Genomic DNA, 17244 nt, shown 5'->3' on the forward strand with positions numbered 1-17244 from the left:
AAATCCTGCAATGTCATTAGGACCTTCTCTGTTGTTTTGGGGAAAAAAAAAAAAAAAAAAAAAAAAAAAGGTAATTTAACTGTTTGGTGGTCTCAGTTCACACCATCCTTTGGTTATTTGACAAGACAAAAAGATAGTTATGTCTTTTTGCCTGTCAGTGATGACAGTGCAGTGGGTGAAAAGTAAGAGCTACTTGCATGACTCATTTAAGTCCCAGACTCATCTTTACAGAAAAAACAGGATTATATTAAAATGTTTTGTTTACTGATAGCTAATGAGAAGATGTGCCCTCCTGAGCTTGCAAAAATACTTCATTATCTGGATACCCCTATCTAAAAACAGTAAGTATCTCATCATCCCCAACTAAAAAAAATCTAAAATTAAGACTACACTGTCCTCACAAACACAATTACGTATTTAAACTTTGTTTTTACTAATACTTTCTACAATCAGCAATATCATTTTTCACAGAGATTAGAAAGCAGCGTTCACTGTCAAAGACTGATAAGACTTATAAATTGGGGTACCTGCTTCCCCTGAGTAGTGGAATAGATGTCAACTAACAATTATGGCCAAAGTTGTATGCGTACTCTTATAAAGGTTCAAGAGCAGCAAGAAAGCTTGTCAATTACATAACGAAATAGATTATAAATAATCTTAAGAATTGCACCTACTTTTGGGGCAGCATGCCAATTTTTGTGGTCCAGACAATCACATACTGTAGTAGTGCTATATGCAAGAGCCATGCCGAAGCAAAAGCATAATGCCTGTGGACAGGGAGTGAAAATGAGCCAGGAATGACCATGGGTGGAAAGAGAAAAAAAAACTCAAATCTCTTTAGTTACAGTGGAATTCAAGTGCTGCTATGACAAGCAGCAAAATAATTTTGGACACCAAGTCCCAAGTTTTATGGCGGCATCTCTTTAACACCCATACATATAGGTTTTACATAAAGAATAAATAAAGAAAAGAATGTGCCCCCAGCAGCAGCCGTGATGATTTTTCTACCTCAAGAGTGGGAACACTCATCTATGTTTTGAAACAATAAAGATATGAAGGTAATGGGTCATGTTACATTATCGTTATTTTTAATAAATAGATAGCAGTCACAAGCTACAACTTCAATTTTGTCATAAATGACTTTTTTTGTGTTATTATTATAATTCCTGTATTTTGTTTCGATTGAGACATGCAACTACAAGTGCTTCAAACTAAACAAATCCCCTTCCCATTTTTAACTTAACCTTTACACCTTAAAAGTCTGGGTGAAACAGAAAATGTCAATTAAATAAAAATAATGTATTAATGTAATCAAAGACTAACTCATAAATGCACATGTAATTACTGCCAATATATCATATGAGGGTAGATATGGAAACATTACGACTTATTTAAATCCTTTTATAAAGCTTATTATTGTGTTCAAGATCAATTACTCTCCATAAGTATCTGCAATAATGTTTACTCAGTGATCGATCGTTTGGGTTTCCTGAGTCCTGGAAGCTTTCTATCCTGTTGACCCGAATTTCACCCTCCTTGCAAAGGATACAGTGAAATGTACAGTAGTCTTTTCATTAAGCATTCTTTCTCAGTAGGTCAGGATTTGTGACACAGTTTTGAATCCTCATATATCTTCTTGGTGGGTTTAAAGTATGCAATTTATTTTAAGCAACTGCTCAACAGCTGCATTTCATCCAAAATTCTTCTGTGGCAAGTGAGCAGGTTTTTGTTTTAAAAAGGTTACATTTTAGTTTACTTTTAACTCCATAAAACTGATAATCTGTTATTTGCTTAAGATTAATGAAATAATGAATGACAATGTTCTATTTACTTACTATAAAAATCTTTAAAAGAGACTGCTCAAATACAAAAAGCAAGGAAGAAATAAGAGAATTAAGAGAAAACCCTCAGTAAGTGAGTATTGCAATGCAGATTTTTAAGTCACTACTACCTTCTTAGAAACACCCCAAAAACCCACTTTTCTTTAGTATTAACGCTTTTTATATCTCAGTCTATATCATGGGATAATAGTTTTGCTTTGTTTTGTATGTTTTCTCCGAATTCAATCTTAGGTGGGAGATATATAACCATTTAACTGAAGCATGATGTGATTGTTCTGCCCTAGAAATCAGTTAGTCTTGCAGGATGGTTTGAATTCAGAAAACTATTTCCCATCTGCTCAGCTTAAGAGGTAAAAACTGTCAGTACACTTTTCACATTCAGATCTCTGGTCCTAATTTTAACTCCATCACCGTGGCACTGATTATTATGACTACAAAATGTGAAAACTAGTTGAAGTTCCATACCTTACAAGAGTTATTTTATTTATGCCAGCAACGAAAATAAACATTTCTGAAGTGACCAAAATGTCCTTTTCTATGCCTATAGTTAAAAAACAGCAGCAGTTTTTGTGAATTGTACTGCTGCACTAAAAGCAAAGCAAAAATCTTCTCCAATTAGAGAGCAGCCTTGTATTTGTCACTCCCCTGGCTCAATGCTTCAAGGGGGTAACAAGGCCTTTTAAGGAAAGTACATATAATACACGTACATAATACATATGCATAGATCTACATGCACAGGGAGGGAAACAAACCATTTTCAAATCTAACACTAATGGCAACTGCCTTTACCAGAGCCTGGACTAATGCTCTACTTCAGGAGATTGTTTTTAGGTAGGACTGGTGGCATATTTTCAGATTGATCGTAAGTGCAGCAAATAATACTCTACATAGAAGACAAATAGAAGAAGACAAAGTCCATCAGCTGAACTCTGATCCAGATAAGCACATGAGAGGAAGGTGAATGTCACACCTTTCCACAAAATATGCAAAGATTACATATCAGTTGCAGACTTTAAAACCCATTCAGAGAATGGCACTCAGTTAATAGCTACATGCATAAACCTTTCTTAGCTTGGTGAAAATACTTATTCAACACAGTGAAATAGGAGAGTTTTCATCAAGCTCAGGATAACCACCCATTTTTTCATGGCAGGAGTCTAGAGGAATTGCAGAGGGTCTGGATTTCAGAAGACCAAACTCCTCCAGCTCCACTGCTACGTTCTACTGCCTCAGAGGAAACAGTGCAGATTAGAAGGATGTTGATACAAATACACATATATCTCATGTATGCCATCAAGTATGCATAGATTGGAAACATGTTAGATTCCTGTCTAGAATAACAAGAATAACAAGACTGACAAACATCTCTGACAGCTGTGTAACAATTCATTCAGAACTAGCACTATATTACTACTGTTCTGCTTAACTCAAATCCATTTCCCTATTTCTCAAAAAGAGCCCTGATGCTTGTACACGTGTTCATGAACAACTTTAAGAAGCCCCATCATTTTCAGACAACCTGTATTTATGGTCTGTTGCTTAAACAGCAGAATCCAGCTCCCACTTTCAGACCAGCTTCTGCTCACTTGTAAAAGCAGTCCTGGTGGAGAGAAGGAACAAGCCCTCCCTCCCTTCTGATGCTGTTCATCAACCATCCTGTTTCCACCCATTGCACCTTCGGACTTTCAACAGCACAATAAACTGATTTTTAAATGTAGAATGCAGCTCATGTAATACAAAACGTAATTTCTTTCTGTTCACCTGGAATTGCATGCAACCCAACTAAACAGGTATGACTTTGTAGCAGAAGTAAAATGTTTTTAATGCACACAAAATTCAGAGCTTACTTTCCTTTCTTCTAACTCTTTCTGAAAACTTGCAGATCTTGCACCAATCATCTACAGAAAGCTGTAGAAGTAAGCTTCCACTCACAAAGCAGCATGAACAGTTTAACCATAAGATTTCTGTCCAATAAAGTTTTTGAGAAATGACCTTCTCTCTTTGGTTGCCAAGGGCGAGTAGTGCTCTTTTAAGAAGATGAAGAAATTAGCTCAAGAAGACAACAAGGCACGATGTCCCACACATCTAATCATCAAACTGTTTTACTTTCCTTAAGATAAAGTCAAAAGAAATTACATTCTTTCTGATCTTTACCTTCTGTCTGCTGGCCATGATGACAGCTCTGAACTGCATGTCTCTATCTTTAACAGCACCCAAGGGAATAAAACCCTGTAGGCGTGACAGTCTCAAAGTCCTAACAAGCCCCAAAAGCCTGTAAGGCTTTCTTTTGCAAAGAAAAGTGCAAGTGGTTTGCTGAACTTTGAGTGTACAATAATCCAATGTATTCTGCCCTGTGGAGAGAAGACAAGCAGATGGGATTTGACAATGCTAAGGCAAGCTGTGCTGTGTGACCTTTTGCTCTCCTAGACTCTTTATCCTCAGAAATCATCCTTTAGAAACAACACAGTTTCTGTACGAGATCATACCTGTGCATGCCGCATGACACACATTCTGGCCCTCTCACTACACCAAATCTTTTCAAAAAGTAATCTTATGCAGCACTTTACCTACACTCATTATTTTTCTAACTGGGTGACATGGCTGGGGGAAAATGAGCACTACACAATGTTACCTTACGCAAAGTATGTAACTTTTGTTTCAGCAGCTGAGCAGAGAAGGGCAAATTAAAATCCAAATGCATTTGATCATATTCAATTATGGAAGTAAATGAGGCTTCACACAAGATCACTTCTGAGAAGAGTTAATACAAATACGATGTCTGAAAAGACATGTCCATTCCCACCTCATTCCATGTTTAAATAAATCTAGTACTTATGCTTGTTACGCATGACTTTCATGAATCTGTGCAGTGAATATATTTTTTAATTTCCTTTTTAAAGAGTGAAAGAAGCTTGCTTGCTTGTTAGAATGGTCATATAAAAATGAAAGGTAATTCATCAATTTAATGAAATAATTCCTCACTTAATGTTACTGAATGTGTATCTGACTGGGGATACACAATTACCTCATAGCAATTCTCCAACATCAGGTCAGATCTCAGCAGTTTTCTGTTTCTTAAGTGTTTTTAAGCCATTTCAAAAAGTGGAGGTGAGTATTCCAATGGATCAACTGTCTTTTTACAGAGCAGAAAATAAAAATTCTGATTTGAATATATGCCAAACGATGGTGCATCACTTTACACCAAGAACAATAACAAAACACTATTTAGGATATAGCTCAAGAAATTTTTCAGGCCTCTGGGAAGGACGTAAATTCTGTCTTTCCGCACAACAACCCTTCAATGCTGAGAAGGGCCACACGTACATATATTTCCTGTACAACTTGCACTGTCCCTCCCCATCCTCCCATTTGGTCTAGTGAACCTTATTCAACCAAAAATTCTGCAATAAAAAGTAATTACAGAAGTGGAAGAAAGAAAAAAGTATATTAAAAAGTCTGGTGGCATCTACACAATGACAGCCGCATGGATTCATTTCATTTCTTTTCCTAAGAAACCTAACTTTCTCAGCATTACAGATTCTGAACATCAAAATAAACCCCTGGGCAAAATTACACAGAAAAGGATGGAAGTAAAACAAAATACCAAGTTTTGGAAGATCCAAATTCCATCGCTCACAGGCTCAGTGACACCAACCAAAACCAAGCTGATATTGACTGCCACAAAGCACATCTGAAAGTGGCACGGAGTTTAGCTTTTTTCTTTCACTCATGCAAAGACAGTCTTCTGGACCAATGGTGATGGCATGAATAATGACTGATATATTTACACTGTTACACAAGTTCACTGAATGTGGTTCCTACAGATACTTCAAAAGGAAACTAGCATTCAGCCTTCCAGTAAGAAAAGCTCGAGCAAATCTCAACCAGAGAGCCCCTCAGTCTATTCTAAAGCTTCAGGGATAGAGAATACAAGGAAGCCTTTTACCCTCTTCGCTCTCAAGTGGCAATTCGATTGCCAGTTCATCCAAAACTCCCAGCCATTGCACCAGTAGACAAGCTTTTAGACAAGCTACCTCCTCAACTGCTGCAGCTGAACTTCCTCAGCCTACCAAGTAGGAAATCTTTTTTACTTCTCTGTCCTACAAGCTCTTATCTCCTAATTCTGCAGGGCTGAAAAAAAATAGCTGTTGTGCTCATTAATCCTAGAATGATTATCAAATGGTCATATATACCTTCTCACACTACTAAAATAGAAATAACTAGATTTCATCAAGTTCTTTACTATCTACTTAGTTGAATCCCCCTCTACACAATTTTACAGGAAATGAACCTGAAGTACAGAAGCTTCTACGGTTTCATGAAATATTCACATTTAGTGCTATAAAGATTATAAGAGAACCTGGTTCAACATAAAGAATTAATGTCACAGCTCATAATGCCTAAGGCCAGAAAGAGGTACCCACCTGTGGATGACGTTTCTAAAACTGGACAAATCCTCCTCCATCGACTGCAACATGAATACAAGCTTTTTTGCTTATGAAGTGAGCTTTTTTTTTTTTTTAACTAACCACAAAAGTGGTAAAAAGCACTGTATGAATGACTATAAAGAATTTCCACTCTAGTTTAAGTATGTATAATTACTTTACCTTTCCTATTTATTTTAGGCACCCACTCATTCCACAATCTTCAAAGGCAGCTCAAAGAGAATAAAAATAACCAGTAGAATTCTTGACTTAACTAATATATCCAATTAGCACTCCCAATAAATGCGTTTTCCCCCTAATACACTTAGCCAAGGAGTTACTAGGATAATAGATTTATTTATTCAAAAGTAGGATTTATGTGTTCTATTTCTATCTGTAAATATATGAAATAATATATGGAATTTATTACAGTTGCTAAACTGCAAATGTCAGATTTCACAAGATTTGAAAGTTCTAATATTGTATGTTTAATATTTTACATCCATGTACCTGGCAAACATAAGCCTACCTGTGTAACTAAAAAAAACCTTAAGTTTGCATTGAGAGAAATGTTAAAGTGGCAAACTGTGTTAACATATCTCACATCAGTTGTACCTTTTATTTTAACTATAAATGTCACACTTCATCATGCAGCTGTCAGCTTCTTTTTGTGTATTAAATGCTATCATGTAAGCACAGAACTTGACATGATGTAACACAACAATTAAAATAAAAAACAAGTCAGCTGTGACACCATGTCACTTTTCCATTTGGTGCAAATTAAACAAAGGAAAAATCAAAAGCACAAAAGTTAAAGCTATTAAAAACACTTGCAAAGAAAGACAACGGCAGTTACTATTTCCCTCTAATGTTGTCACATTTTTCTGTTTAGTTAAAAAAAAAAAAAAAAAGTGTCTTCAACTTCAGTTCAGCTAATTACAAATTGACACCAAAAGACATCTAGAAAAATGTCAGAAGTCTAAAACTTCCAGAAAGATTCTGCTGTAAAAAATAGATTTCTCACTGTCATTTCCAAAAAAGCTGGCAGCCACTGATCTATGCAATTATTTTGTTTTCTTTCTTTCTACAGTATCCTATTTTAATTGATATCCATTCCGTGGTACTGCTGTGGCAGATTAAAAGAGTTGATTCTTTTCAAACTTATCAAATGCAATAATGTTCAAGTTATGCCTGAAGCAACCTCATAGTAATAATGGAGAAATGATGAATTCTAGATAATTAATACTGAAACCAATCATGTATTACAAATTTGATTTTCATTTACTGTATTTTGTCACGCAACACAAAAGAAAAGTGTCTGAACATTTCAGAAACTAAAGTAAAAAAGGAAAACTGCCTATATTTGGAAAAGTAAACTGCTAATAATTAGACTTTCCCCTTCGGAGTGTTCCTCCGTACATTTATATCAACTCAAATAACAACAGAAAAAACTTCAGCCCACGGGAAAGTTAGTGGCATCTGTCACAAACATATAAATGTCACATGCCTAATGTTTGCTCAGGTCATACCATGACACAAGCAAAATCTCTTTGGCCCAGGGACAAAACGATGAGAGTGGAACCAGTTTGCAAGCGGGAAGGAATGAGCCAAGCAGAAAAAGGCTTGAGGTCTGTCTTGGGAAGGGAATGGCTGATGCAGAGGTTCGAAACAAAATCCTTGCAAAAGCTTTCTCTTAAAACATTGAATTAACACAAATTCCCTTTTCCTTTTGTGGAAATGAGAGTAAAGAGGAACATGGGAAATCCTGGAAAGTTTTACCCTCAGATACCACATAACTTCAGAGCTGTTTCCTGATGACCAATTTTGATGCATTCCTAACAATTTCCTGGCCAAAAGCTTACTAAAAAAGATTAAGAACATCATCATTTGGAGATTTATCTAAGAGCTCTACTGCAATTTTAACTGTGCTTTACTGGATTAAGTATGATAGCAAATTGTAGGAAAAGCAAAAAATGAATAAAAACAAGCACAAGAAGACACATGAGCAAAAATATACAAGTGAAGTAATACAAAATAACCATAGACCTGTCCTTACAGATGTTTCCCAATCAACCAACTCCACAAGTAGTTCAGACAGCAGTGAAGTTGCCAGGAATTTCATCTTTGAAGACTATTCCTTAAGAAAAATCTGAAAACGGTAACACTGACACTTGTGTATTTCTAAGAAATTACACTGCATTACCTGAGTAATATTCATGCTGAATGGTATAAAAAATAAGAACTAAATAGTATTTCTGGAGTACTATATTCCATTGCATGAAGTCCTGGAAAGTAGTCACAACAAATGCAAAGAAAGAGACATGATCATCCTTCAAGATGACAAAATCTTAAAATAATCTGTTCTCTACTCTCAAGTTTTTCTAGGCCATAAAACGTTTAATTATCACAGATACTTGTTTACCTACAAGGAAAAAGAGAGAAGAACTTGCTCGTGTGGGCACGAACATGTGAAAGTTTACACAATACATCAGCCATATTTAATCCCTCAAAACTCTCCTTTACCATTTTGGTATGGGACTGTGTCCAATGGAGCCTTCACACTGCAGGCCTTGCTAGACAATGACGTCACTGATTTGAACACCTAGGATCTGAGATGTGAAGTGATCTAAGAACTTAAGTTCAAAAAGAGAGCAGACTTCTTTTTTTTTTAAATATACTTAGACTGTTATTAAACATTATATTATAAGCAGTACAGTCTGAGAATTGAGCTTCACGCTGAAAAATGCACAATACCTGCACTTCTTAAGTTAGGGTCGAGATCTGGCATTTCCTTGGATGCTTCTGGACTCACGCTGTAGATAGATGCTCCTGCTTCACTGACAATGCTGCAAAATAAAATGGTGAACAATCAAACAACAACTGCGAACAACGCACCTGAAAGACCTACTGTTTACCTAATTTAACATGTTCATTTTTTTTAAAAAGCCTCACAGCTTTAACAGTTTTTCAATGAAATGAATACCTATAAAAGTAAGGAAAACATCTCTAAGCCAAAACACCCATCTCTAGCCCACAGCATTTGGTATTTTTCAGTTTTGTATTATAAATATCAATCTCTGCAACACTTTCATAACATAAAAAAATGTGTAACCAGAAGTCAGCAGACAAACAGGCTTCCAGACATAAAACAAGCAAACAAAAACCTACCTGATAATTTCATTAAAAACACCTAGGATGGGAAGTTTAATATCTGTTCATTGACTGTGTGAATTAAAGTCACGTGCGTGCACACCTTGTCTAATGCTAACTGCCTGACATGCTCAGGACAAAGCCTCACCTCTGCACAGACTGAGCTGCTGAACTGCAGTTTGCTCCTCAGTGAGCATTTAATTCTGTCTTCTCCACACTCTTAATGTCATCCAAAAAGAAAACTGCAGACGGAATATCTTTTGCTACTAACTGCAGCAATCTCAGCTACAGTTTGTGTATCTGCAGCACACCTCAAGCTCATTCTGGAATGATAAACTCAGCGATTCAAATCGCAGCATGCAATTAAAAAACCCTGGAGTGCTCAGTTTCACTCAAGAGAAAACTGCACTCAAATATTCGCAGTCTAAGTTTATTTGCAGCAGGGAAATTTTGACACCACTGAATAAACAGCATATTTCTTCACAAAACTTCAACAGAACTCAAATTTCAGGTTGATAATTAAAGCATGGTACAACATCTACACCGAAAGAGTTACTATTAGTTTCAGAACTGCTTTTACTTTTATTATTTCACCCATTATAATAACTTTATCATTGCTGTAAGAAGGGAAACCTCAACCCTTAAGCAGCTGACCTTTCAATAAATTCAGAACTTTGCTTTATAGTGTTTTTCTTTAAACGAGGCTATAAATTTTTCTTTAAAGAACTTTTAGTACATCAAATGTAGGAATAAAAAAACTGCAATTTAGAAACGCCCTCCTTTAGAAAAAGCTAGACAATAGTAGGGAGATAAGACACATCCCTATCAGTGTTACAAGCATGTTAAGCTTTAAATAATATAAAATGCAAAGATAAAAGTGATATACATTTCTTATGGTTGCTGCATACTGTAATGCTGTATTATTTGCTACTCAATCTAGGCTGGATTTTTTTGCTGACACACTGACTTTGTAGTTACTGGAATCTCAAAAACTATTCAATATGACAAACAGATTGGATCATTCAAAAACACAGAGAATAAAATCCCATGCTCTTCGGCATTCCTGTAATTTCAGAACCTCTTGAACAACTGGTTTAACAGAGCAAAAAACTGCCTGGACCCGATGGGCAGCAGGCTGGATACAGCAAATGGAACCAAGACTAAGAAGATTCAGCATTGGGAACATAACTACAATATAAATGGCATATGTCCTCCAACAGAAAGAACTGACAGCCACCAGCAAAACTAGTTGCAGAACACAGTCTGAGATCACAAAAACACGACTGCTGAAAAATGAAGATGTTGACAGAAGCCATAAACTGATTTTCCTGAGAAACTGGTAGTTTAAAGAACAACGCAACAGAATGTATTTCTTAACCTGTTCACACATTATAAAGGCAGCATCTGGCGAGTTCTCCCTTTCTTCGTAAAAGAGAAATTGCTTCCAAAAACCCACACACATTAGCACATACTTCCAACAGCTTTAACTAACCTCTATTCAATCTTTCTATTCCAACAGGTCCAAAAGTTAACCTCTTGAGCAACTTCTAAATGTAGCGTCTTTTCTACTGGTACTGCCTTCCAATAAAAATTGCTATTCACATTCATTATTTTCCACGCTATTTTTAAATTACTATTAGCTAAGCAATGCTGTACTATAAACTGTATTACTGCACAGAACGCTGCCTGATAGCCCTCAGTACTTTGTCTGTTAACAACAACAACAAAAAAAAACAACACAAAAGATTTGGATGGGGACTTCAGGACACTGAACATTTTATTGATTCTCATTAATGCTGCACAGACAATGTTCAGAAATGAGGAATGCGGTAATACTCAGATTCTGCAGTAGTAAAAGGAAATCACTGTGCCAAATTTTAAAGTAGGTAGAACTAGAGCTCCTTACTACAGTAAGTAAATAAAATTCAGTTCAGGATGAGAGAGAAAAAACAGTCGAAAAGAGCACATTTCCTTTTCTCAAGTGCAAGAAAACTTATTCACAGGGCAAAGGGGTGGGGGGAAAGCCAAGAAAGGAAAAGAAACATATCTCAAGCAGGAAAACAACATACAAAAAACACTTTCAGAAGACGCATACACAGGATATTTGACAGCCACTGTGAGATGGCTTTGTATATGCACACGACTATTCCACAAACTATTTGGTGGAGCAGACTTGAAATAGGAGGGGGAACAGACCCGCACTGCTGCCCAAGGACAGCGAAATCCAGATGTTAAATACATTGAAGTCGTTACCCACAGTAAATGCACAGGGCCACAAATGCCAAAGAAACCATTCTCTGGGTCAGCAACCGTAGCAAAGCAAGATCCTACGGACATATTAGCGGCTGTTGAGAGGTTTTACTCACTGTTTTTAGCTACAGCGAGGTGGTTACTAATGTGACACTGGCACACACAGCGCTCGAGCATGGAGCTTCGCCACAGTACAGGATTACAAGCAAAACAGGTTTGGGGATTCGCGTTTGCAGTTTTCCTGGATTTTGTTTTTTTGACTGGGTGAGAGTGCCACTTTGGTGAGGAAATAATCTGGGGGACTGTTTTTATTCTTCTTTATTTAACAATTCAGTGCTATCTAGGACAATTTTACAGTGATTTAATGTTGTAAAATGCTCTGCTTTCAAAGAACATGTTTTTTTTAATGTCAGAGCACTTTAAGCCAAAACCAAACCTGCTCAAATTAGTGGGCCACATAAATTTACTGTGCTCCACGCAGTTCTTTACACAACTTTTTTTTTTTTTTTTTTCTTTTCTTTTTTAAAGGATGCAATTTAACAAGAGCCAGAAGTACTCAGGGCCCCAGTAAGAGTTGTTGAAAATGGCACCTAAAATCTGTAGGTAAACATGTATTCAAAAATAAGCATATATCTATATCTGTATTTTTTTCTCCAAATCTTCAAGCCAAATAATCTAATGAAAAATTATTTCCCCTTTCCAAGGAAAATTAAAACATAAAGGAGCTTAATTTCTGTACATTCCTTAGGAGGACAATTCTTGTACTGAGTAAAATAACAGCAGTTAAAACAGTATTAACAAAAGTTTTGCTACTGAAAGTCATTGTGTGGTAGAAGAATAAGCAAGTGATCAATAACAGGCTATACTCATAATACACCGATAAGCAAGTTTCATGTAGTGCTCTCTTTATTAAAAAAAGAAAAAAGATGGTCCCTTCCACCTATAATGCAATTCATTATTATTGTTTTTAATAAGAAGAGTCCAAAACAAAGCTGCTGCACAATATTTCAGTTTAGCCATGGTGAAGTAGTTTGTTAAATAGATAATAAATGTTTGTACTTCGTGCTGGTCTCATTTATGCTCTATTTCAGACATTTCATATATCACTAATGCAACATAAAGTGTATTCCATTAGCACCACCTGGTGGTCCCTCAGCTTTATGCCAGAAATCACACCACACAAGCTGCATTCAAATGCTTTAAGTATGTCTAAGATACTAGGACAAATAATCTTCTCACTGAGCCTAAATAAGCATTACATAGTTGATGTGAAGAATCATTCAAATTGTGCACATTTCTAATCTCTTAATTTTTTTTTTTTCCCCAGGAAAACTAAAAGATCAAATAACTAAAAAATGCCAAGATATTAAATACCTACAAAAATGCATAATAATAAAGAATACATTTAACAAATATATTAAAAGTTAAATCTTGCAACTTCATGTACATGTGTATAACAGTACTTTTAAAATATTTTTAAAGAAACTTGGGAGTTTTTTGGTAAGTTTTTAATGAAAACCTTTTGAAAACTGTAAAAATCTAAGGTGCATTTAAGGAAAGACATATACACACCCTTACACACACACACATCCCAGTCCAGAGGTTTCTTGAGTTAAAGACATATACAGTTCCTGACATTTTCATTAACTTTACCAGTATTTTGGACTGTTGTATTAAATTGAAGTCAATTTCTCGCAATCAAATGCAATGCCAGATTAATAACAAACATAAAAGTAACTTTAAACAATTTTCCACAATCTCCAAAACCCTGATTTACAACTAAAAGCCTTTAAAATAACATTTCGAGAAATGGACACATCACAAAGAATTGACCAGTGTTACTATTTGGAAGAATGTTGTGGTCAACCTAAAAGCAAAGGGTACAATGACCTCAAAACGGGTGCAAGTTTTCTTGTTTGATTATAATAAGATTATCTGCACCAAAATACAACTGCCCTCACAATCAAAGTTTAATTATGGCTGTGGTTAACTAACCTAACAAAACTTTAAACAAATTACCTAAGAAATCTATTCTTCATAAACCTGTGTCGAAAAAACCAAAGGCTCTGCTTGAGGAAGGAAGGAATAAAAGATTATTGCGTGACTTCTTCAAATAACAGATAAGAATTATACGGGGGAGAAAGAAATCCAATGATGAAAGGTCTGCTAGAAAAGAATACTACATTACATTTATATGGAAGTCCACCATGCAATAATCAGTCATAGAATCACAGAATGGTCTGGGTTGAAAAGGACCAGAATGATCATCTAGTTTCAACCCCCCTGCTACGCGCAGGGTCACCAACTACTAGATCAGTCTGAGCAGAGATCCAGCCTGGCCTTGAATGCCTCTAGGCATGAAGTATTGCAGTCTCAGAAGAGCTTACAGGGACTGTCAATCAATCAGCGCTGGGGAGAGGAATGACAAGTTTTAAAGAAGAGGTCCCACTAAGGAGCTCCGTAGGGCACAAGCTGCCCTCACACAGCCCACATGGTTATGAGTGATACAGATCCTACATTTTTGCCCAGTCACGTTCTGTAATTCCCCATAGAAAATATTAGTTGAAACTGCTCACAGTCTTCCAAATTAACTACAAAAAAAAGTCTATATATGTTTCTATCCAAAATGAAAGAACTTGCTCAGTCTTTTGCCAAGTTTACCAGAAACTGCAGCATGCAAAGAAGAAAGCAATCTCAACTTGACCAACTCAACCTACTTCTTGGAATAAAAATTATACTGTTTCAAATCAAGATAGTCATGCAGCAAATTCAAATACAGGACAACAGTATGACTTTCAGTCACTAACCCTACTTTTCCAAAAGCTTTCTGAACTATGGCAGGGGCAATAATCAGCTGATAGACCAGCTTCTGAAGTGCCAGAATTTCAAGGCAGCCATCACCACATCAAAGTTAACATAACCAATTTTTCTTCTCTTAATACATGGTATTACACGTATTACCTGACCTGCACCAGGCAGGTCAATGGCATTCTTAGTAGGTAGCTCAGATTTTTAGAACCTATTGAACAGAACAATAGAGAAGTTAAAAGGAATACCAGAAATAAAAGACAGTTTAACTATGCAGTCTGGTTGAAGAGCAACAGTCAGATCATAAAGAACAGGTGAAATGTGTGACCAATACTGGAAAGATGGAATTATATTCAAAAATGCAGTTACTGAAATCATTATTTTCAAGTACTACCTACTTTCTTGTAAGCTGGAAAATATTAGGACTATCAAGTGCCATTTTACACTCTTTGGAGTGGAGAAGAGGACAGCAAGTTGATTTTATATATTCTGCATGTACTCAAAGACAAAAGGCTATTTCAAAAAAAAAGAATGACTACACTGAGACATACCATGCGACTGCCTTGCCTCTTCATGAGCACAAAGCAGGTTTCAACAACATGAGGGAAGCAAATGTGGCACAGGATTTAAAAGCTTCTTCTTTAAAATAGTAATTACTTTGGAATATGTAGTCCCACTCTGTTAGCTTTCTGACTTAGATGAACACAGAGAAACTGTCCTACATGAAACACTTCATTGACTAGAAGAGTTCAAAATGTTCTCATTCTAATCTTTATCTACCATCATTCCTGTCTGTCCCCAAAATCCACTGGTGAGAAATATCTTGAGTTAAAACAGTGGAACAATTGCTATACTTTACCCGTGCAATAAAATAGGTTGTAGAACCCCTGCAAGATGTAACAATGAGTTATCATGCTTTAATTTTTTCCATATTAGCTGTTGTTCTGTAAGCCCCTAAATCAAACAGAAACTACTTAGCATACTAAACTAATAAAACTAACTGTATAGTTATGGCCTGAAACCCTTTATTCATTTGTCTACAAACCATGCCTTCTGCACATCTCTGTGAAGGGAAGAATGATCAGATATCTGTCTTCATCTTGTCTGAAAACGATGACATTTTTCAGTAAGAAAAGGGTCCAAATGGCAGGTGTCAAAGAGCTTTAGCTTCACACGTGCTGCTTGGAGGCAGAAAAAACAACAGCAGCGTGTGGCCATGTCAGAGCTGTACAGAAGCTGCCGTACAAGTGCATATCTGAAAAGAGCAAACCTCATAGCCTGTTAAATCAATCTAGTGCCAGATGCTGTTATCAGAACAAAACTGGTGCAACGGATTCATCCCCAGAAGAAATACATGTCCCATGCCCATAGTGAAAAGTGAGCGACCTAGTGTGGCACATCTTGAGACTGAAAGTGACAGCTACCTGCGACTGCCCCCACCGTTTTTATTGACAGTTTCAGAAAACAGGTTCTGTCATTGCTCATAAAACAGCTGGAGCGGAAGCATCCTTCTGCTCCTGCAGAGAACTTTAAAATCCGAACTACATGTTCAAAATCTACTTCCAAGTTAATCATCCAACTAAAAAGCAGTTGGGTCATTTACTTTTCCTTTAGACACTGTAGTACAAGAGACAGAATCAACTACAGCTCCTCTCCCTGTTGCAGCAATGCTATGGAAAGGAAGCACTACAGTGTAGATATTATAGAATGCTACACTACCTTAATGTAAGCCAAGTTGAATTAAAAAAAGCACCTTTCATGTGATTACAGTATGACAGCATTTAAGTCAATCTAGAATCAGTAACAGTAAATACTTTTACATCTCTTAAAAATCTTTCCTTTTTATAGCCAATTAACATCAATATGAGAACAAAGGAAAGACAATAGAAAAGGTTTCAGTATTGATAGGGGAAATGAAACTCCAATTAAAGAAACAAAATAGATGTGAGAACTGGTTGTTCCTTATGAATACACCCCAAAATTTTAAGACCACTCCTGCCAAAGCTCAGTCAGTTTTAAACAACAGAATTATCCCAATATCCTCAGCAAAACAAACATTGAGGATTTTACCTAACTTCATTCTACCCTCAGGGGTTGAAGTGGGAGCAAGGGAGTCAAAAACACAACTGATACATGTAAGTATGTCTTCAAAAAGAAGAGAAACACTAGTGATGCAAAACGCTCATGTTAGATATGTTCACAGACTTTTAAAACAATACGGCCTAGATGTGTTCCCAAAAAGCAGATTACCCTGCTCCCCACAAAGCCTAGCAAAATCATCCCAAACCAAAGAGCACAACAAGCCTTTTCAACCCTTACCCCATCAGGTCCTGAAAGCCCAGCTGGGCCAGAGCCTGCAGCAGCCCAGAGGGAGCTTGAGGCACCGATAAGGAGCCCACTGGCAGCACTGCCCTGCCAGCAGCCCCAGATTGGCTCAGCCGAGCGGAAAGCCCTGCAGCAGCACGTGGGGAAAGCTGGTGGGTCACGCAGCCTGTCTGCAGCAGAGCAGGATCCTGCAGATGTAGGAGCCAGCCTGGCTGCTCTGAGAAACAGCAAACGGTGCAAATCCTGGAATGCATCAGTTATACATTCACGCAGCATTATAAATCTCACAGAGAACTGCAGTCTAAAGAACAAGTAAAAGGCTGAATTATTTAATTTAAAAAGTGATTTCTGCCAATAACGAAATAACTATAAACTTGGTACTGTTTGTATTTTGTGATGTCATCAAGTTTTCTAATTGGGAAAATTGATGTCTACCTGATTTCTAA

The 17244-nt window shown here is 36.7% G+C and overlaps 1 protein-coding gene across 1 annotated transcript in view; it reads right to left on the bottom strand.

The window, feature by feature from the left end:
* Nucleotides 1-17244, bottom strand: part of SRBD1 (S1 RNA binding domain 1) — a gene marked incomplete at both ends in the record, with an annotated part of 117174 nt that overhangs the window by 54919 nt on the left and 45011 nt on the right. Inside the window, one exon of the mRNA XM_079550806.1 lies at nucleotides 9020-9111. Coding sequence (XP_079406932.1) covers nucleotides 9020-9111 — 92 coding nt within the window. The remainder of the gene's footprint in view (nucleotides 1-9019; nucleotides 9112-17244) is intronic.

This window comes from Tetrao urogallus (assembly GCF_951394365.1).
Source record: "Tetrao urogallus genome assembly, chromosome: 2".
Lineage (NCBI taxonomy): Eukaryota > Metazoa > Chordata > Aves > Galliformes > Phasianidae > Tetrao > Tetrao urogallus.